The sequence below is a fragment of the Phasianus colchicus genome, chromosome 26 (genome assembly GCF_987193195.1).
Source record: "Phasianus colchicus chromosome 26, bPhaCol1.hap1.1, whole genome shotgun sequence".
NCBI lineage: Eukaryota > Metazoa > Chordata > Aves > Galliformes > Phasianidae > Phasianus > Phasianus colchicus.
The window spans coordinates 2,298,246-2,321,367 of NC_143461.1; the positions used below are offsets into that span (position 1 = coordinate 2,298,246).

The 23,122-nt window shown below is 49.1% G+C and overlaps 1 protein-coding gene across 2 annotated transcripts in view; it reads right to left on the reverse strand.

Annotated features, from left to right (window-relative positions):
- Window positions 1-2,337: 2,337 nt before the first annotated feature.
- Window positions 2,338-23,122, reverse strand: part of ASIC2 (acid sensing ion channel subunit 2) — a 416,329-nt gene continuing 395,544 nt past the window's right edge. For both annotated transcript variants that reach the window (XM_090125118.1, XM_031600965.2), the window contains 9 exons: window positions 18,539-18,666; window positions 8,472-8,622; window positions 7,972-8,028; window positions 7,121-7,274; window positions 6,523-6,614; window positions 5,804-5,883; window positions 3,370-3,438; window positions 3,058-3,232; window positions 2,338-2,653 (listed from right to left, as the gene is read on the reverse strand). In XM_090125118.1, the coding sequence (XP_089981244.1) occupies window positions 3,131-3,232; window positions 3,370-3,438; window positions 5,804-5,883; window positions 6,523-6,614; window positions 7,121-7,274; window positions 7,972-8,028; window positions 8,472-8,622; window positions 18,539-18,666 (833 nt within the window). In that variant the 3' untranslated portion in view covers window positions 2,338-2,653; window positions 3,058-3,130. The remainder of the gene's footprint in view (window positions 2,654-3,057; window positions 3,233-3,369; window positions 3,439-5,803; window positions 5,884-6,522; window positions 6,615-7,120; window positions 7,275-7,971; window positions 8,029-8,471; window positions 8,623-18,538; window positions 18,667-23,122) is intronic.

A 23,122-nucleotide genomic window follows, 5' to 3' on the forward strand; every position in this document is an offset into this window, starting at 1 on the left:
CATGGTTGTAAGGCCACCATGATTCTACAGCCACCACAAATGTAAGGCCACTGAGAATGTAAGACCAATATGCTTGTATGGCCAACCCTCTTCCCAGCCTTTAATGAACTTAAGGGAGAGAAAGACCAGTTTGTACAAGGAGCCCAGACCAGACTGGGCTATAATGGCTGCTTCAACCTTATGCACGTATAAGGGCCTGGAGATGTCACAACGAGTCTCCTTGGGTCAAGGTGGCACAAATTCCCTCCACTGGCCTAGAAGGGACCACATGGGTTTTGCAACAGGAGATGGAGTTTGGCATCTCTGCAGCTTCACAGCTGTGCTGTTGTTGAGCACTTGTTAGCAGCTAATGGCTGCTGGGCATTCCATGGATAATGACCGTGTGGCCTGAGTCCAAGTCTCAGGAGATAATGAAACTGATAAGGACCAAAGGGGCTCTTCAGCACACCCCCTTGGAGGCTGTGCTCTTTGGGAGCAATCTGCTGCTGTTCCACGCCAGCCTGCATGCTCAACTGGCTTTTCTCTCTAGGGTGTATCAGCAAAACTCTCCACAGCACCTCTGGGCAGCCCTGAGGTGTCCCATCTCATCGAGCTTCAGCAACGACTTCTAACGGCTCTTCACCAAAAACTCTTATAAGAGATTAAATGGCCAAGTGGGGATATTTATATCCATCCAAATGACTCCAGGAGTCACTGCTGCCATTAACCCTTAGGAGGCATTATCCCCTGGCAGGCTGGAAGAGATTGAATTGGAATCTCCAGGTCTGAAAGGACTTTGCCTGCCCCTTTTCATGGTGATGTTGTTTTTCGGGGTGCTGAGGCTCACAAGCTGTGTATTTCATTGGGACCCTTATTTTTTGTGTATGGGAACAAAATATTTAGGGGACTGGTGCCTAACTTTGGCTGTAGGGCAAGAGAATGTGAAGGAAAATTCAGCCCAAATGTGTGTGAGATGTATTATAACGATCCTTGGTGCCATGACTTGGGGTTACTCACTGGCTGATGAGTACTGGGCTGCAATTCTGTCCCTGTGTTCACCCAAGCAAAGCTCCTCTTTACCATCCAACCAGCCAAAGCCACACCAAAATCAGGGAGAGGAGTCAAAATGGTGCCAAGCGTGGTGGCGTGTGATGGGAGAACGTGGTTTGGGGTTTGCAGAGACAGCTTGGCTATCCTGAGTCATTGCACTGAGGTCAGTGCCACCAGCAGGGACCTGGGCTGGGCACCGGCTGCCTTCATTTCCCATCAGGAGTACGGTCATCATAGCAGATTTTAGAGACAACATGGAGGGTTTTATGTCTCCTCTGGCCTGGAAATGGCAATCACCATCAGCCAGGAGAGCTGCCCATGTAAGCCCAGCCCTGTGTCAGAAGCTCTTCATGTTGGTCCCACAAAGCAAGACAGATGATGGGGCTGGAAGAAGGGGGCAATTATTTCCAAGACAGACCCACCTTGAGCACCCTTGGTTGGTTTCTTGCTTGCTTGCGAGGTGTTTGGATATTAGGAACAATTTCTTCTCTCAAAAAGTGGTGATGCATTGGCACAGGCTGCCCTTGGGGTGTCACCATCCCTGGAGGTGTTCATGGAACGTGGAGATGTGGCACTTGGGAACATGGTCTGTGGGCATGGTGGGATGGATTGGGGTTGGACTTGGGGAACTGACAGGTCTTTTCCAGCCTTCATGACTCTTTGATTTTATGATGGCTCTGCACTTTTCCCAGGGCAAAGCGATGCTGTCAGTCCCACAGCCAGCTGCAGACCCAACCACCACACCTCCAGGCTACAAAACCAGCAGGGTTGGGAGCTTCCCGAAATTCACTCTCTCTCTTTTTTGAGGGGAGAACTGCATCATTTTGACCCGGTTCCCTTCCACCTCTTGGTCAGTGATTCATGAGACTCCAAGAGATGAGCACGACGCGCAGGCAGTGCAGATGGGGATGTAGTGGGGGACAAAAGGGCAGGGCACTGTGCCCACCGTGCACTAAGATGGAGGGGGAAGGGGCGAGGGAGCAGGGTGGGCTCATCCTAGTGCCTGCCTCTCACCCAGACTGAACTGGGGGCTCCAGCTGGAGTGGGGGTGGGAGCAAGGCAGAAATGACACAGCCCGGCCATTTCCACAAGACCAGCTTTAATATCAGTCATGAGAACGAGGAGAAAGCACAGAATCCATTAACAGAAAAAAAAAAAAAAAAAAAAAAAAGTAAAATAAAATAATAATAAAAAATTAAACACGCACACACACACACACACACACACAAAATAAAAAATTAAAAAAGAAAACTTCAGAAACCCACCGCCCCGTGCCCACCCCTCCCACCCCCCCCCCCCCCCCCCACAAGGACTGTCCAGGCACTGCAGATGGAGGAGCACGACACAGCAGCCGGGTGGGGGCGATCCACCGAGAGCCACGCGGTCCGGCCCCTCCGCAGGGATGCTCACCTGGGGGTGTCGGGCAGCGCTGAGGTGGCCCGGCCTCGGGGACCTGGCTTAGCTTAAGATTCATCACAGACTGACACGAAGGACAAGAACGTAAGAAGAATCCAAGAGCTGCGACTTTTTGTTTCTTTATTCTAATTCAGCCTACGACGTTAGTAATGGTGATTTCAGGGGATGGCTGGGCCCGCGAGTTCCTTCTTGTAGTGAAAATCAGAGACTGTAAAGAGGAACAGAGCTTATAAAGACAGCTAGGGATATATTGCCGTAAAAAGAACTGGCATGCAAGTGCTTTGTACATCTGGCAGTATGTGAGGTGGCGGGGCTTCTCTGTGTTTGTGGTGCTGGTCTCTGTGTTTTGTACAGTTCAGAAAGGAGCTGCTGCCCTTCACAGCTTGGAGACAACCCCCCCAAGAGGAAAGGACAACACAAGTCAAGTCCAAGGCGCCTCTCGCTTGGTTTTGGCAGAGTATATATATAATATATATATTTATTATTATTATTATTATTTTTTTAATGCATAGCGATTTTCTTCCTGTTGTTGTTTTTTTTTTTAATTTATTATTTTTTAATTAATTTATTTATTTTTATTCTTTTTTTTTTTTTTTTGCCCCCGTTGCAAACCTGAGCTCGGTCCCTGCTTTCCCGTGCAGTTTCCCTTCCTTAGGTGTTGGCACTGTGCGGAGGTCGGGCGGTGTCAGCAGGCGATCTCCTCCAGTGTTCCCAGGGTAGCCTGCAGTGGCACGTTCACAGTGTGGCTGATGGTTTCCGAATGGTTTGGCATGGGGTCACAAGTGCTCTGCGATGGAGAAACGGGACGGGGTTACCCCGGGGCTGCTCTCCACCCACTGCCTCTCCTCGTTGGCACCGCTAAATTCCTTTGCTATGGAAGCACGATCAGTCCTTGGGAAATAACGCAGTGATGGGGCTCCTTACCACGTTTTCATCATGGCTCCCTTCCTCTTCCTCCTTGCCAAGTAGGTCTAATAATTTCTCCTTGATCAGCTGCAAAAGAGGGAGGGTTGGTTAATCGTAGAATTCGGTGATTCTGTGATTCTAAGCTGGGCGGGAGGAGGTGAGCAAGGTGCCTTCTGACATCAGCAAGGCGTGGAATCATTAGAATCACCAAGGTTGGAAAAGACCTCCAAGATCACGCAGTCCGTCCATCCAGCTATCACCAATGGACCGTGTCCCAGAGTACAGCATCATTTCCTGAACACCTCTAGAGGCAGTGACTCCACCTCATCGAGCTGGCCAACCCTCCCTTGAATTTTTGAGATTCACCATAGAATCATAAAAGCACCACGGTGGGAAAAGAATTCCAAGACCTTCCAGTCCAACACCTTCCAGTCCAACCATCCACCTACCACCAATATTTATTTCCCTACTAAACCATATCCTTCAATACAACACCTAAAAGCATGGTGAAAGCTGTGGCCACCTCCAGAGCTGGAGGGGCACTGGGTTTGGAGGACCCAGATTCAACGGGAAGGAAGGAGAAAATCTTCCAGAGAAAACCAGCCCATGTGTCAAACCTGATTTTTTTTTCACAAGAAAAACAACAAAAAGCTCCCAAACCTCAATTTAAAAATATCTATTTGGGAGTATATTGAAAATGTCAGCTATGTGAACACAGCTTCCCCTTGCAACCACGGCTCCTCAGGAGCTGCTGCTGAAAAGCCGATTTGATTTTCAAGGGAAATCCCACAAAGGATGAGAAAGGAGTGCTTTTTTTTTTTTTTTTTTAAACTGAAAACCTTCCACAGGGAGGAAAAAATAAACAACAACCCAAAGAAGCACACTAAAAATGTGAGCAATTGGGTCAGTTCCTAAAGAAGCAGTTCTCAAAGCATCCTCCTGATGCTGGCAGGAGATGCTTGGTGGGATGCAGGACTGGCTGCACGTTCTGCCCTGGTCCAGGACTGAGCAGCGTGACCAATGTGAAAAGTCATTTCTAGGTTCAACCCTTTTGATTTTGGGTAAGCTAATAGAAAACAACAGGCGCATCCGCTTGCTGGCAATCTCAGAGAGTTTGCAGATGCTTTGGTTGACAATGCAATGAGTTTAAGGTGCTTTGAGCCCAGCTTTGCTGAAGCCCTGAGCAGATCAGAGCTATTCGAGGCATTTTATTCCTGCTCTCCCTGCCCAGTGTGGGTCAAAGATCCATCACGACCATGAAGGTGGACTCGCTGTGCAGCCCCAGGTGTGCATCAGGAGATGGGATGCTCTCTTAAGCCACGTTTGCCCCAAAAAAAGAATGAAAGAAAGAAAAAAATTACAGCATGAGGAAACTATTAGACAAGTTCTATAAGCAGATATCAAACAAAGGAAAGAAAAAGAGAAGAAAAAAATCCAGACTTGGCAAGGCTTCTTATTACCTTCTTATGAAAGAAGCCCAAGATAGCTGAGAATAGGAGATTTTAATGAAATATGGTGTGAATTCAGACTGAGATATAAACCAAGGCACCCGGCTCTGTTTGCACACCCAAGCCATTATTAGCTTTATGCTTGTAATTTTCAATCTATTTTACTGCAGGATAATGCTACCAAGTGCTAACAGCCACCCAGAAGGAGCTGTGATGGGGAGTGACTGCCTTAAAATGCAGAGCCAGCATCTATACTTTAATAAAATTGAAGAGTTTTTTTAAGGATGTTCCAGGAAGATTGAAGCAGCCCAACATCCCTGTGCACCCAGCTGGCTCAGCACACACTGTTGTGACAACTGCCACAAACAACCTCTAAATACAATATCCCATAGGATTAAAAATCCCCAGTGCCATCATGATAAGAGCTGGATGATGGAGGTCCAAATGATTGCAGATTTTGGTATAGGGAGACTAAAAATATTGCATTAAACCTCCCAGCTTGGGATGGGAAGTGACAGATTTGCTGGGAACTGCCTCTCCCCAGAGGTGTCACATCCCACTTGTAACTATGCCATAAACTCATTTTTTCCTGCTATAAAATAGGGCCTGCATGTTTGGGTTCTTGGGGTCATCTCATTGCAAACAGGAGCTAAAACCCAGAGGTTTGCTGCAGCCCCTCCAGCTGCTCAGTTTGCCCTTTACAATCAAAAGCCATGAACCTGACCCCCAACATTAACCCTTGTGCAATATGGTGAAGAAGAGTGGGAAATGAGAGCCTGGAGGAGAGAATGCTCCAGGGAGGGTTTGTTTGGCTTGAGGTCTACTGGGGGTGAATTATATGGTGTAATTAACTTATAATTCTTATATTATAGTCATTTATAATTAATTATAGCATTGGTTGAGCACGTTGGGCATGGAGGGTTGTGATCTGTGCTGGCCCCAGCTGGCATCAAGGCTTTCAAGCCCAACCCCTGCCAGGGATGAGGTGAAGGCAAGGCACTTACCTCGTATATATAATCAAAGAGCTCTAGTATAGTGAGGATACTAGCACCAATAAATAGCCCCATCTGGCCTCCAATGTCACCTAGGAGAGAGAACAACACGCCTATGGTTTTACCAGAGCAGCCTCATCACCAGCTCTTCCTTGACTGAACACCTCTACAGCCCAACCTGATGAGCCTCAAGCACTTAAATCTTTAACCATCACTCACAAAGCTTGACCCAATTTGAAGCTAAGCAGCCCAACAGCTCCTTGACTTTCCCCATTGAGCTGTGGGGCAGCATCCAAAGGCAAAGAGCCCGGGGTCCTGGATGGCCCTGTTGGAGATTAAGATGGATTTGGAGCAGGTAAGAGGTGATGGGTAGAAGGTTTTAAGAGATGACTTTCTCCATATACTGCCTTCCAGCATGAGAATCACCACTGAGAGCATCCATTGCCTGCTCAACCCGAATATCAGGGCTCTGGTATCCAGCAAAGATGGAGCAGCTCACATTAACCTCTCATGGGTGACACATGGATTAGCTGTGGTCCCTCAGATCGTGGCCCTCGGGATACTACCCAGCTTGGTGTCAGAAGGAAGAGCAGAGATTGAAAACGTGGTGGCCAGAAATGTGGTTGGATTTTGCTGGGATTTCACAGGATGCACTCAATTGTGGCATCTGCCTGTCCCATAAATACACCCAGCTCACACAGACCTGATAACATACCCCGACACCTCCTTACCAAGTAAGGCTGCCACTTCATAGGCTTTCTTCTGCTCAATCGTCTCATAGTTGAGTGCTTCAAAAAATATGTCCAAGACAAGAATATTTTCTCTGTAGAAAGAGAACAACAGCACCAGCCCATCAGCCACCACTCTGGGACAAGGGAAAGATAAAGGGACCTGGGGGCTTTTCCCCCACCCCCTGTCCTCATCACTCTTTCTAGTGTCCTATAGGCACTTGGGGGCCAAGGCCATGCTCTGGGAGCCTCAGCACAAGCTTGGAGAGAACTTCTCTCCAAGATCTCTGCTCAGGAGTGCTGGATCTCACTTTTACGGTAAGAGCAGAAGTCTGAATGATGATTAATAAGGATTAACTCTTGCTGTCTCCATATGGATAACAACGTGCCCAGGACTGGTAGAGGACCAAGGTGTCCCAATAGCTCTCCTGGGATGAAAGCAACCCACACCTCATCTCTTTGAGGGCTCACCCTAATCCCCCATGGAGGACATACACCCATATTGGAAAGGTCTAAGCACTGTTTAAATGGCATAAATGCCAAGAAAACTTTTCATCCCCCCCCTTCCAAACGGAGGAGTTTTGTTTTCTGCAACACTCACGAGATATATTTTTCTGATTTGTTAAATTTCTTCTCCAGGTACTTGGCCGAAGTCTTGCTGGGGATCTTGACCATGGAGAGCTCTTTGTTGTACCTGGTCAGGTTACAGGGTGTCCTGCAGATGCAGTAATTGCTGTCTTTTTCAGCAAGCAAACCTGGAGAAGGTGACAAAGTTCGATCTCAAGAGTTGGAAACATCCAGCAGATGTGGACCCAGAGGTCACACAGCCCAGAAAGGAGACAAACAGTCAGATCTCAAATGAGAAGAGCTGCAAGAAATCCTGGCCATTTCTTTTCCATTTTATTGCACGCCATTCATAGCAGATTGAAGACAGGCTCTTTGCTGGAGGCCATGCTCTATTACCAGCATCTGCCTGGGGTTGTAACTCATCTCATGCTGATAACACGCCAACCCTTTGCATGCATCTGATCCTGCCAACAGCACTCAACCCTGGAGTCTCCTAAATCCCAAACTAGAATGGGTTGCTCCCTCTCAACCCCAACCCCAACTCCAAATCCAAGCTCAAACCCAAATGCAAATCCAATCTCAAATCCAAACCCAAACTCAAATCCAGCTCTAAATCCAAACCCAAACACAGACCTAGACCCAGAGGTTCTCCCCTCCTACACATCTCAGGGTGCTTGTTACCCTGATTCTTGCTGCCTCGATGGAGCCATAGGGCAGAGGAACCTTTATCCTAGGGAATATCCTGCCCTCTCCAACATTCAGGTCTTATCAAAAGCCATTTCTGGGCTGCAGCTGTTCCTAATGACCCCATCCAGAAGGACATAGGCTGCTGGAAGTCCCCCCAGCTTGGGACTCCCGTGACATCCAGAGACATCTGGTACTCACCGAGCGCAGGCTCTGCACATTCCTTGTACTGCTCCGGGGTACAGAAGGGAGCATCCCCTGCAGGGAAAGGACACATCCACCACTGTTGCTAGGGACTGGTGACATGGAAGCTTTTCAGCCCTGTCCAGTCCCCCTTTTCCGTCCCAGAATGAGCTGAGGGCAGTGTGGGGACAAGGAAATGTCATCACTGACTTGACATTTGCAAAGCAAGACAAGGACGCGTTGGGCAATGGAGGGATTGCAGCACCCATCCCATCTCTGCTGGCTCTGGGGGCCTTTTTTCCAAATCAGAGAATCACAGCAAACATCACACAAGGGTGCTAACCCAGGGACAAAGAGGTGTTACCAGAACCATGGCCCTCTGCCAGTCCTGCCCCTATTTCAGGGCATTTCGCAAACATTTCTAGCACCCTCTTCCCTTTAGGACAAGATATTCCCAGCTCCTCTAGTCCCAGGTCCCTTGGCTGGTGGAGGCTGGGTGGAGGGAGGGGAGCACTGACCTGGCATGTGAACCATTTTGCAGTTGCAGTTTTCCACAATATACCGCGTCTCGCAGTCGATCCTGCAAGCCGTGATGCTGTAAACGGGAAAGAAGTCTAAGCCCATGTCTGACGAGCGACATTCACCCCACGGCGGAGGCAGGTAGGTCAGCTGCAAGAGAGGGAGGAGGGGGTGTCAGGGGACGCAGCATCTCCTCCCCCCCACTGATAGGAAGGAAAGGGACCACGCTGGTTGGGGTGGGGGGTAACTCAGCTTGCCTAGTCCAGCCCAACCCCAAAAATTCCAACACGACTCATTCTCAACCCCAGTTCCCAAGCCTGCCCAGGTTGATGCCTAGTGGTCCAACGCTTCATCATGATCTTGGAAATGGCATTAAGCAATTGCACTGATCACTTTCTCATACCCATCCTCACTCTCCCAGCGACTCTTTTTTGCTGTAAGCAAGTCCTTGTGCTGCAGAGCTCCCCTCCAGCCCAGCAGCAGAGCCCAGCAGAACGGTGCACACCCAGCAGGATGGTGCACAGGGGATGTGCAGCAGCAGGCATTCTGCAGAACCAGCTTTAAAGGAGCACTGGGTCCTTTCTCTTGCACCATTGGGGAAAATGCTGCTCATGTAGGGACTGCTGGGGAGGCTGTGACTTGCAAATTGGCTCCAATTTGGTGAGAACAAACACAGGGTAATCAGCAGTGGTGTGTGACAGCTCCTGGCTCAGCCTTATGCTGATCTCATGAGGACAACGCTGGTGACATTACGGAGCAGATAATGGAAACAGCAAAATTCCAGCAAAGGAAATGTGACTGCTGTGGTGTGAGCAAACCTAGGTTTGCACTGTTCCCTTCCTCACATAGGCACTTTTTCCCACTGACACAAAGTGCACCAGGTGACAGCCCTTAGACAGCAGCACCAGCTTTGAGAAGAGGACAAGTCGGTGATGCCCTTTCCAAACACCTCTGCAGGAAGATACAGTGACCTCAGCCATCCACTTTCCTTGCACCCATGCTGCTGACGACTCATCCTTGCACTTCACCTTGCACAAAGTAACCCGGACTGCTCAGTAATAGTGCAATGCAAACCCTTCTGTTGTTACCACTTTATTTAGCATAAATGCAAAAATAAGAAAAGCAGAACACTGCAACCCACCACAGAAACCTTAATTGCAAGCCCAGAACATGCTGGAGGAAAAACAGTCACTCTCTGGCCCCCACGGCCAAATCTACCTTGTTTGCCTTCTGTCTGAAGCTTGGCAGGCTCTCCTATTTCTCTTTATCTTTGCTAAATGCTCTGCAATACTTTTTGCTAGAGAGCAGAAAATAGCACTTCCCTAACCCCTCCTTCTCTGTGTTTTAAAGCAGCATCCAATTTGCCATGCTTTGCTCGAAACACTGAACGCACTGTGCTGGCAGAGCACGTTGGCTGAAGAGAAACATTCGTTGAAATATGTAGTAACATTAATCATGTTCTAAAATAAAGGCTTAAACATATGGTGATGGACTACGAGCCTAGGACCTAGGGGCTAGGTGTGAGGTGCTTCTTTTGGGGCTATCTGGGGGTCTTCTGGAGATGTAGGGGAGAGTCACAGAATCATGGTGTGGGTTGGAAAGGACCTCAAAGATCACAGAACCATGAAATCATGGCTTGATTGGGTTGGAAGGGACCTTGAAGATCATAGAACCATGGGATCATAGAACCCAGTGTGGCTGTGCTGGAAGGGATCACAGAGATTATAGAACCATAGAATGACAGCATGGTTGGGTTGGAAGGGACCATAAAGGTTGCAGAAACGTGGAATCATTGCAGGTTGGGCTAGAAGGGGTCTTAAAGCCCATCTAGTTCCACCCCTTGCCATGGGCTGGGTGCCCCCCACCACCTCAGGCTGCCCAGGGTCTCATCCATGGCCCTGGGACCTCCAGTGATGGGGCACCCACACTTCTCTGAGGAACCTGAAAAGGGGTGAGTCACAAAATAGAGCCACGTTGTGGACCCTGTAGGATGAAAAACGAGCCTAGGAACCCTTCAGGTATGGAGCTGGGGTGATTACAACAAAGTTGACATGACATGAGCCATCTGAAGCCCATACTGTGCTCCACATCTCTTTTGTTGGACCAGATGATCTTAGTGGTCTTTGTCAACCATTATGATTCTATGATTTGTGAGATCTTGGTGAGAGCAGAGCTCCAGCTCACCTCCAAAGCATCTTCTGAACATTTGCTCCCTTTGTGCACCAGCCTGTAGTTCTTGAGAGAAGGTAAAATGCCTTTGGCTTTGACTTAATAACCAATCAGCAGCTATATTCTATATTGGGCTTCAATTGCAGATAGGGAGAGAAGGAGATGTTGTGAAGAACTTGACTGGTGGTGAGGGTGGAGAAAAGGCCAGGCTCTTTGGGGGGAATCCTGCCCTCTCCACATCCAATCCTGCCCCATGGCCCTGGGCCCATGGGCTCACAGCTCAGCCAAGCAGAAGTAATTCCTTCTCTATGAACAATTTTGCCACAAAAAGTTCCCACCCAGGAACATGGAGGTGCTTTGCTCACCACTTTGATGGTTCCCAGTTGTTTCAGTCTCTAACCTGCTGCAGGTTTGCAGGACCAGATGGAACCATGCTCAAAGTAGCCCTGCAGAACATCCATCTCCCAGCCAAGCCAAGGGTCCCAGCCATGATAAGATGGCAGTTCCAGGTCTTCCCCTGCACGGGACCAAGGAGAGACCCTAGAAAAGCTCAGAATGAATGTCAAGGGGTCTTGGTGTAACAGTGAACCCTCCTAGGCTCTCGTTGCCCATTAGCCAGGCAAGCACAGAATCACTAGCTCCCTTCCCCTGCTCCTATGAGCATTGATGCTGCTATTTAAGTGCTGACAAAAAAAAACAACTTTGCAGCATCGCCCATGGGCCCCGGAGTTCCCCAAATCCACCCAAATCCACACTGCTGCTCACTTCAGGGCAACAGCAGTGAGAGCAGCTCAGCACAACACGCAGCCATCCCCGCACCCTGCAGGTCCCATCTGAGCCACAGACAGCTCCCAGGTGCGAAGGTGCAGCCGGTGAAGGCTGTTCCCATCTGTGGAACCAGCAGAAGAACTGAGAATAAAAGCAGCTCCCAGACATTTGCAGCATCTCCAAGAAACAGGGCTGGCTCTGAACCGGGTGGTGTTGGAAGTCTGCAAAGCAACACCTTTGAATGAAAATACAGAGAGCGTCTCTGCAACAATAGCAAAGTGTTGTTTGAAGAGGATCTTTTCTCATTTGCTTTACACTTGCTGCATAATAGAGTACCAGATGCCATCATTTAGTCATCCGCAGCGGAGAAAGGGGCCCATATGTTGCACGTTGTATGATAAAGGAGAATAAATAATCACAGGCTCAGATGGAATCAGCTCTCTTCCGAGCACCGCTATACACAAATCTTTTAAGCCCTGTAAATTTTATTCTGCGATGTAGGTGACAGGAGCAGGAGATGATGGAGTCGCCATCAGACACTGAGCTTACACAGCTTTTGCTCAGCCAGCACTGGATGTGAGCCACGGTGTTTGTGAACCAGCACCGCGTCTGCAGGAGCTGCACGGGCTGAATGCTTAATTAAAGCCAGCTTCATTAACAGAGTTAGGTCTTGTTCCAGAGCCAGGACCACGAGCACTATCCGCCCATGACCTGCATTAGCACAGACCCCATGCAGTGAAGCAAAGCTGGCTTGCTTCTCCCTCCAATCACGGGGTTCCAATTGCTTTGCCCACAATTTACTCCTTTCCAGCTTCCCCAACATGCAGCACACAGAACCACGTGCCACCATACGTTCCATTTCTTGCTCTCAGTGTTAAGACTCCCCCTCCCTTGTGCAAGTCAAAGAACTTTTCCCTCTCCAAGGGACTCATCAAGGGCTATTAGTGGAGCTTCCATTGTAATTACAGCTTCAGAGGCACGTTGCTTCCCCTGTGCTCTGTAATTTGTAATCAGAAGTGAATCCTTGACTGATCAGCACTACATGTGGATGTGGGACCTCTCCGGAGGGGGCAGGTACATCCCCAGGGACTCAGCTCTGTGCTGCTCCCAGGCAGGGCACATCCTCAGAAATATTCCCAGTGATCCTTAGGGAGGAGCCCGTTCAGCCCCACAGCCACGCTGTGCCTTTGCAAGAATTCACCTTGCAGGGGAAGGCTCAGAGCAAGAGGGAAAACACTTCTGCAGCCCACAGCTGAATCCCTGCACCAAAAAGCAATTGAGCAAAATCTGGAGTTTCTCCCATTGCATGGCCCCATCCGTGCTCCCATGAGCACTGCAAGCCCTGTGGTTAGTGCAAACTTTGGGGTTAGTGCAAATTCTGGGGTTAGTGCAAACTCTGGGGTTAGTGCAATGGTGAACCTGTCTGCAAAAGCATCCTTCCCTGCAAGCCCCTGTAGCCCTCTCATTGATGCAACTGGTGCATTCTCAGGGCTACAAATTCATGCAAAGCCTTTGTATGCCCAACACCTGGCCCTGGGGGCTGCCTGGGCTGTGCACTGCAGACACCTGGATCTCCAGCCCATAGAGCTAACAAAGTTAACGAGGCCATCACACCATGCTGCCTGCCCCACCTGCTTTGCTTTCCCCCCTCTTGTGCAGTGCTAATTTTTGCCCCATCTGCAGAGAGCAGTGGGATTTGGTGCTGGACCAGAAGCTGCCCAAGGATGCTGAGCTGCTCCCCACCCCCAGCAGTGAGCGACGTCCCTTGGAAGCTGGAAGGAAAGGATGAAAAGAGCAAAGCAGGGACAGTTTCTGCCCTCAGTTCAGTGGCACTGATCCATCATTTCGCTCCGCTTTCCCAATAGCTGAAGTTCAGCATCAGCCCCTAATTGAGGCCGACAAACGCGCATCCCCTCACATTTGCCGTCATTAATACTTAATTAATTAATTAAGTGCTCGTTAAATTGCCTTGATTCCTGCTATTAGGGGATTACAATGAGCGGTTGCAGTGTGGGAATGTAGTGAAGCTGCTTCCAGCCCTGTTTGCAGCTGTGCTCTGCCATAAATCTGGTTTGGCTCAGCACCACCTGATGTCACCGCGCTCCAGGCACATCCAGAGCCACCAGCCCACCACTGCAGCTTGCAGCCTCGAGGCAAGGTGTGTCTGCTTTTGCTGCGAATGAAATAATGACCAGAAACCTACGTTCTTTAATGAGACATCAAATGGTATCAACTTAATAGATTTTCAATTCCAGACAGCTTTAGCACTTGTAAAATGCTTAAAAAGCTCAGTGTACACGCTGCAGGTTTCCTGTCTCCATCTCCCAGTTAATGATGCTGGAATTTCTCTATTTATCGCCTCCCTGCCCAGGCGGGGTGTGCTGTGTGCCATGCAGCTGTTCTTTCCCATTTGCACCAATAAAATTGTCTTGATTGACAAGAGCTTAACCCTTCCAGCAGCCTGCGGTGCTTGGCAAGGGTACACAGCCCTGGATTTGAATGATCACCGGGAGAAAACATTCATTTGGGCACGCTGTGATTTGCGAGCCCCTCCAGGTTCCCTTTTCCCTGGGAATGATTTTGCAAAGCAAAAGCCGTTGGGTGGCTGCTCCACGTGTTTTTCTCCCGTGCTCAATGAGCTGTGCCTTCTGCTTATATTTTAAATCACAGACTCATAGAATGGTTTAGTTGGAAGCGACCTGAAAGACCATCAAGCTCCAACCCCATCCCATAGGCTGGTTGCCCCATGCCGTAGATTGGTTGCCCCCCACCAGATCAGGCTGCCCAGGATCCCATCCAGCTTTGAAACCCTCCAGGGATGGGATGGCAATTAACTCTGCAATCAAATGGCAATTAGCTCTTTTCCCCCCTTGGCTACCTACTTTCTCAGCAGAAGTATCGCCTCACATTCCACTGGTCAATGTGGGCTCTACTTGTTGGACCACGTTGGCCAACCTCACATAGGTGCCCAAGCTGGGGGATGCGCTGGATTTTCCGGAGCTCTGCTATGCTCAGAAAGTGGCTTTCCATCTTTTAAAATAAAATCCTACTATCCCTGTCACAAAGCAAATGGCTAACAGAACGCTGTTGACCATCATCCCATACACACGCATGACGTGCTTGAAGAGTTTCTCTTACCAACCTCCTTCCCAAAGGAGCCCTTTCAAATCTCTCTCTGTCTTCACTGCTCCTCAGTTGGACTCATTTCCACTGCTTGCTCCAAGCCCATTTCCCCTTGTATCTTTTTAGGCCAACTCCAAATGCCATTTTCCAAGCAAAACCACACAGTTGCCCTAGAAAAACATCCTTGCAATGGCTTCCATTCATCCCCCTTGAACTCATGTGCTGATGTTTTTGCCACCGCTGGCTGCTGGCTGGTCTCTTGCTGTTTAATTAATTAGAGCTCGATGACAGACCAGAGAAAATCAACAGGGAGAGTGTGTGGGATTGAGGGAAACTGAGAGCTAACATTTCCAGGAGGAGGTGTAAGACTGTAGGTAGAAGATGCTCTGAGTGAGCGTTGGCAAACCGGGGAAACGTCACTTAATTGCTCCCAATTTTCAAATGCAACAGCCTACACCCTGTTTGAAAATAGGAGTGAGCTCTGCCAGACCCTGAGCCCCATTTCCCTGGCTCTGTAATTACACTTGGTGATCCTGCAGTTGTTGGTAGCTGATGCTCTCTGTCCCGTGCAAACATTACAAAGGGATGAGTCTCCAAGGCGCACTAGAGCCCTATAAAACAATATTGCTCTGTCTTCGAACCTGTTGCTTAATTGAAGCCTCTTAAATTTTTATTGCCAAGTTGGCAGAAATTGCCATTTTAGTGTGCTTTTCATCTTCCCTAACACACGGTGCTGGTGGCGTGGCAGAGAGCAGCAGTTACCCATCCCATCCACCATGGGTGATGCAGCAACGATGCCATAAAGCACAGCTGGGAAAATGGGATGAAAAGATGGCAAATCCAGGAGGAATCTGTGTTTTTTTTTTTTAATGGATCAGCCTTCCAAAATACGAATGCCAGTGTGCCTTGCAGCTTTTTTTTTAATATTGGGGGTAGGTGGATGAGTTGGGGTAGGTGGATGAGTTGGGCCACATGATATTTGAGGTCTTTTCCAACCTTACTGATTCCTTGATCCTATGGAACGCACAATGCAAGTTTTTTTTTTTTGCAGGCTCACCCAAAAGTGCTGAGAAAAGGGAAATTTGAGGATGCATCCCCACACATCCAGCAGCAGGGACCTGGAGGGCACAGCCATGTGCATGGTGCTCCTGCCCTGCTTGGTACCAGCCTGCCTGTGCCTGCAGCCAGCTCCTGTGCTGCTGCTCCACATTTGGCTCATTCATGAGAAAACAAACCTTACTCATTAGGCTCACGGATTGCCATAGAAACGGCTCTCCTGCATGGCCGGAGCATCTCTGCTCTGCCCCAGCTCTTCCAGCTCCCCTCCTCATGTAACACAGTGTAAGACCCCCAGAAAACAGCAGCCAGTCTCATGTCTCTGTGTGAACTGCCCCAGCTCCCTTCCTAAATCACTCAGAGAGGATTTTTGATGTCCTCCATCAAACCACTCCCATTTTAATTGCCACTGCACTGCCTCAGCAGTGCCTGAGCTTTGGGGAGCTCTGTCCCAGCTCCTGAATCCAGGTAATTAGAGGAAATTGCTTCAGTCTGAGATGTCCACAGCAGAAAAACACAGCGCAAACAGCTTTTATGGAGAACCCCCTGCTTGCACTGCCTTTGCTTTTGCTGACTCAGCAAGCACAGCTTGCTTGCAGTGTCCCCATCTGCATTGCTTCCTGGGTGCTTCCGACACTACTACTGCATTAACACCACCAACCTGGCAAATGTTTCTTAAAAGTCACTCTGCTGGAAGGCTCAGCTGCTGCAGAAGGAGGAGAAAAAGTGATTTTTTTTGTTGCTTCTTTTGTCGGACAGCTCATTCTCAAGCAACATTTAAGGAGATCACACCGTCATGGTTTGCTTTTGACCATGGTGATATAAAACATGCAGTTTAGGACTGCAGTAATGAGCTGGACTCGGTCCTCTGGGTGATGTTCATGGGGTTTTCCTCCTTTTGCTCTGACTTATGGAAGGAATAGCACTGCCCACCCCAGCCGTGGAGATGAGATATTAAGAAAAGACTCAATCTGGGCCCTGAATCAGAGATGCTCATTTGGGGTGGGAGGAGGTAGGTGTGCCCTGGGGGGCGAATTAGACAAGGCAGTAGCATGCCTGTGCTGTAGTGGTTGTAATTAGTGATAGTAATTAGGCCATAAAGTGACCTTATTGTGTCTCATGGGCTAAGGCTTCGTGGCACAATCTTAAACCTGTTCCAGAATGGCTGGCACTGAGCAGCAATGTGCCCTGGCCTCTGCCAGCACTGAAACTGGGGCAAAGCCCACAGAAGGGCAGACGTGCACCAGCAAAGAGCCTCCCAGATTCTGCTTCACTGTCATCTTCCTTCCTGAAGGAGAGATGTGAGGAGGGAGGGTTTTTATTTCATTTCTTTTCTCTCAGCTAGTTGTCTTCCTAACACAGTCCCTTGCAATTGCTTTTTATAATAGGAAGAATGAAAAATAATTAAGGTTGGCAGTAGGAAGGGTAGCATTAGGGAAGATTTAGAGCAAGTCTCAGCATTTATGCTTCTTCCTACCTAAAATAAAGTCCTCGAGGTCCTTGCTGCAGGCTGTGAGTGGGCTCACCCAACCGACCGGCTGCTGGCTGTAACCCAACAGGTCCTTTGGGGCAGCACAAAGTGACTGCCATTGGATTTATGGAAGGGTATGGGATGAAGAATGCCCCCCATGGGTCTCCAAGGCCATTTCCTCCAATAGCTGATGCACCCAAACCCACCAGCAAGGTGTGCCCAGGCCATACAGCATCTCAAGAGTGATCTGGGGAGCAGCACGAGGACAGGACTTGGCTTGCAGATGGGACATAGATGGGGCAGGAGCAGTTCTGGACTTCAGCAGGTGCTCACCGTGCCCCTGAAGATCCCTTTGCCTTCACTGTCACCGAGGTGTTACGCTCCAAGCAAGTGCTAATAGAGCTGCTCATTTTCTCCAGCCCACCAGACTTCTCACAAGACACAGCAAAACACTGCTCTGCTTTAATTGAGAAGTCTCCACCTGGCGCCCGCCCACCAGGAACCCACACCCTTCGTTATCTCTGGGATGAGCACACACAAGCACGTCGTAATGAATGAGCCTCGCTGAAATGCTGCAGCCTCCAGGTGCATTTTGGTACCCGGGGCCAAGGAGAGATGCCTTGGCTTAAAGATATATTTGGTGGTGACTTTGCTGAGATGCTTAGAGCTGAAGTTCTGCAGCCCTGATTTCTGCTGAGGTTTGATCACAGCAAACCCTCCACGAGAGTCTGCTTGCTTTTCTCAGTTTGATTCATAGGATAAGGAATGTTGGACAAAAAGCACTGAGATCATCTACTCCAGCCATCGACCCACCGTGCTGCACTGAGAGGAGGCATGAGAACAGGAAGGAAAAAGAGAGGCAACGAGGCAGGAAGGTCAGGAGCAAAGGCACTGTGGCCAAAAACAGTGGGGAGAAAATTATTCTGCTCCCCAGCTTTCCAAATGCCTACCCAGGATTTGTGTCCAATGACGCCGTGTCACATCGCATCCATCTGCACTGTGATGTGCCACTGTTGGGATGCAGGGATGGTGATGCACCCTGGGCCATGAGCTTCCCACCACTGGTCAGCATAAATAATGTGACTGCTTTGGTGCCAACCTGAACGGATTCATGCTGCTCTGCTTAATGAAACACTTCTCTGGTCTCATTTAATCTCCTTGGAGCATGAGAGATTTTGGGAAAAAAAGCAACCTGTCACAGTGGGCTGGATGGTACTCAGCACATTTAGAGACTACCATAGGTGAACCACAAACACCAAAAAGCCAGTCAGGGATATTACCAGGGACGGAATCCCTTCTGTGACCCAAACTGTGAGGGCTGTGGGTAATGTATTGGAAACAAGAAGAGCTGTCCTCTTCCCAACCAGTCTGGAGCAAGGAGTGAAAAAAAAAAAAACTACATCACCTCTCAAGGAGCATCAGTGCACAGATGAGACTCACCGGAGGCACCTCGGTGTGCAAAGGAAATGTGGGACTTACCCTTTGCTCTTGGGTGGCCACAAAGGTCTGGAATCCAGGGGCCACCCCGAAGCCGAGCTCCTGGACAAACGGCGGCTCCGACTGGCTGTGGATCTGAACTTTGACTCCAGCCTCGAACGTCGTCTCTTCTGGAAGAAGAAGGCAGGGGGTTAGGCTGGGATTGGTGGGATGGTGTCCATTGGGGACTTTTGTCTGGTCAATACGCGCTGCTCAAAAGGAGATATGCAGGCAGGAGAGCATCGCCTGGCTGATGAAGGGCTGGGCACGATGGAGGGAAGCCCAGCACCAAGGGATGCTTCTCCCTGTTGGGATCACAACCATCTGCTGGTCCTGGTCCTTCACTGCTTTCTATCCCAAGGGCTTGATGTCAGCATATGTCAGAGAGCTGTGATTTCTCCATACTTTCAAGACAAAAAACAGGAGGTGACATCCATTTTCTGGCTGCTTGTTTGCAGGATTTTGAATGCACCCCCATACGACTGAAACAAATACACTTCTCCTTCCCAAAAAGTCAGTTCTGGTATCTGTATGGTCTCTGATACCAAAAGCATGGGTGCACCCATCTCTACTGCCCCGCAGCCTCACCTCTGGCACTGACACACCTGAAACCTATTGGAACATAACATGGGCAATGCTGCAATGAAACAAGTGTAAAACCCCAAGCTTCAGTTGCTCCAAGGCCCTTTGCAGCTCAAACTCATGACCCTGTTATGGGTTTCCTCACTTTGGCTTATGTGACATCCTCACGTCTTGAGCTCCTCTTCCACTAAACCAACTGATAACAGGCTTTCTGAAGCTGAGTTAGTGGATGCAAATCAGACCTGACTGTGCTATCCCAGCACTCTGGGCTCCTCTATCACACAGACACCTTCCCCCACAGGGGCACAGAACATTTCTCTCCTCGGCTTTGCTGCTACAGCCTCACATCCAAACCAACTACAGGGAGCATGTGGGTTTAAGAGGTGGGGGCTCAGAGACAAAGGAACTCATTAGCTATGCATAGTATGGTCTAAACACACAGCAACCCACTAACAGGAATCCATGCCTAGGGCCAACAAATGCCGCCTAAGCATCTGAAGAACTTCTGTTTGGTGATGAGTCACTCTTTATTTTCTTTGCTTACTATTCCTTGGTATTTTTCTACTATTTTATCATGCTTTCCAACTTTTTACCAGCACTGTATTTGATCCAAAACACTGCCAGAAAACCAGAAGGAAGGAATGTTAGCCCCAGACCACTTTGATAGCTGCCCATCCCTCGAGGTTTCAGCACTCAGCTACACAAAGCCATGGCCAAACTGAACCAGGAAGCCCCTCCTGTGCCACTGAACTCCCCAGTCCAAACATAAACAACTTCCTTCACCTTTTGGGAACAATCAGCATCAAAAAGCCCTGCTGTGATTGTGAGGTTGCTGTACTCATTGGCCACTTGAATCTTAACACTCTGTGCCCACAGCATCCACTGCTGTTCTCTGGCATTTTATCTCAGCATCCTTTACCAAACGAGCAGCTGGAGCAGGCTATTAGTATTTATTAGCATTTAACCTTTTTAAAGCTCAGCTTTTCTACCTCCAAAACAATTTGGAGATAAATAGGATTTATTAAATCAGTTACCTCCCCAGGTCTCGCATACTCCTGCTAAATCCAGGTGGTCAGCAAGCTGTCCGTGTGCCTGGCTCCAACCATTCGGAGCTGGACTCTGAACCAGCTGGAGGTGTATTATCTGCATCAGCACTCACTCTTAACCACACGTTCCCATTGATCAACACCTCCAGCACTTGTGCTAATCCTGGCATCGGCTTTGCAATACTCCTCTGCAAGGTAATTGTGTATTTTTATTTCCATGTGACAAAATTGCTTTTAGTAGTAGTGTCACGATGGGGGCACGGCAGCATCACTGCTGCATGCTGTGGTGGATGAGCAAGCTGCAGGTGTTTCCCATGTAAAATGGCACATCAGTGCAATAACGGCATAGGAAGGATGAGTTTGTTTGGGATATTGCTGAACTGAAGTCTCATGGAACAAGATTGGAAGTAACCACAGTTGCCCAAGTAACCACAGTTTTGCCAAGACACGGTGACCATGATCTGAATTCTCTCTGCCATCCTCATGATGGCAGTTGGTGCAAACAACACAGCCCTATTACCAAGGCAAGGTAAGGACAGGATAAGAGAGGATATGGGAGAATGGTTTTAAACTAAAAGGCGAGAGAGTTAGGAGGAAATTCTTTACTCAGAGGGTGCTGATGCCCTGGCACTGCTGCCCAGAGCTGTGGGTGCCCCATCCCTGGAGGTTCCCATGGCCATGGGTGGGATTCTGGGAAGCCTGAGCTGGTGGGGGGGCAGCCAGTCCACATCAGGGCTGTGGCTGTGGGGGCTTTGAGGTTCCTTCCGACCCAACCATGCTGTGGTTTTATGAAGCCTATTACCAAGAGCCACAATAAAAACCTGGTGTATTTGCCTTTGCCTTGTTCTCCCATAATTTGGCTAATCTCCCTCCAAGGGACACTGGGTGCATGCTGGCATGCCCAGGCTCCCTGTCTGGCTGCTCAAGCCCTGCACTTGCCCACACGCACAATCCTCACTGAAGATCCCCTCCCCACCACCACCTCCTCAGCAGCAGCAGCTCCTCAAAACAGTGAGAGGAAAGGAGCTTTCCCACCGAGTCTTTGGGAACACCCAGCATCCTCATCCACCCCATCACTGCCAAGGCAGCCATATGCCAGAACCACAGGCTTCCACCCCTTCCATCGCCGCCTCCCGCTCCTCCCGATCCCATTATTTCCACGTGACGCCCACTCACCCAACCCTCCCCAGCTTTGTCTGGTGTTGATCCCCTTCCAACACTTCCAGGCGATGCCATATGCTTCCTTCACTAATTACCTGACAAGTTGGAGGAGAAAGCTTGTATTTAAGCTGCACTTGTTGGGCAACGGGAGCTGTTCTGTCGAAACACTTTCGGTCCGAAATTATTCTGCCCATTTCTGCATCTGCCTCACATTTCCCTGGGTCAGCCCTGACTTAATTCCAGGCATTTTCCCCAAGTGCACTGTGCACTTCCTCCTGTGCGCTGCTCTGTCTCCGTGGATAAACCACTGTGCATCCAGAACGTGAGCAAGCAAACGAGATATGGCCTGCGAGTATCTGCAAAAGACTTAAAATGTGACAGGCTTTGCAATTTAACGTAGAAAATCCTGGCTGGAAACCATGTGTAATCACGCACGGGGAAGGGAATGGATTTACTACATTGTAGAACAAAGTCTGGTTTTAAAACAAACAGTTATTAATTTTCGTCGCTGATAAAAACAAGAAGAGCAAAATAAGCGGCGCTGTTTAGAAAGGCTGCCAGAAGCACAGGAGCATTCACAGAATCATAAAATCACAGCATCACCACGTCGGAAAAGACCTCCAGGATCACCCAACACAACCGTCCACCTGTCACCAGTATTTCCCCACCAATCCACATCTCTTCATTGCTCCTTCTGCAGGAAACACAGGTGATATGAAACTACTGAAAACCTTCGGCTGGCTCAGGTGCCAGAGAGATTTTAAAGATAAATTCAAGGGAATTGGGGTTTGGTTTGTACCATATCATTTTTAGACCAATGTCATGATTTTGGGAAGCCCAAGCAGAGACCTTCATCCAATCTCTAATCCTTTTTTTCAGAGAGCAGCACGTATACATTCATTTCTTCATGCAGCCCATATGGGGAATAGAAAAAATCCCCTTAATGACTGCCTTTTTAAATACACAAATACACATTACTGTACACAGGGCAGTGTTTCCAAACAAATCCTGAGCTGCTCTTTTTGCTGAAGGATTACAGGAGCGTTAATTAAAGTGGGATGAATTCAGCATGTGCTTCAGGCTGGCTGCAGAGCACTGCCTGCTGCAGGGTGCACAGCTTTGGAAGTGACCTCTGCTTGGAGAGAAACAAAGCAGATCCCACCCGGCTCAGCCTGGTCCATGGTTTCTCAACTATGTCTATACAGGGGACCTGCAGGTTTAGTTTGGATAGAGCACTGAGCTAGGAGGTTTGGTTTCCCCTCGGATGCTCCTCATTCTTTGCCTCAGTTTCCCCATCTGTAGAATGGGTGCAGTGTTGCTACTGAAGTCACAGAATGACAGAATCAAAGGGGTTGGAAGGGACCCCAAGAGATCATTGAGTCCATCCCCTTTGCTAAAGCAGGTTCCTTACAATAGGTCACACAGGTTGGTGCCCAGAGAGGTCTTGACTATCTTCACAGAAAGGGATTCCACCACCTCTCTGGGCAGCCTGTCCCAGTGTTCCATCACCCTTACCATAAAGAAGTTCTTCTGCGTGTCAGTACAGAACCTCCTATGCACAAGTTTGAGGACAGTACTCCTTGTGCTGTCCCTACACACCACCAAGAAGAGCCTGGCCTCATCCATTTGCCTCCCACCTCCCTTCAGATATTTATAAACCCACCCTCTCAGTTGTCTTTTCCTAGGCTGACCAGACCCAGGTCACTCAGTCTTTCCTCATACAAATGATGCTCCAGGCCTTTTACCATCTTTGTGGCCCTATGCTGGACTCCTTCAAGGAGATCCCTGTCTTTTTGGA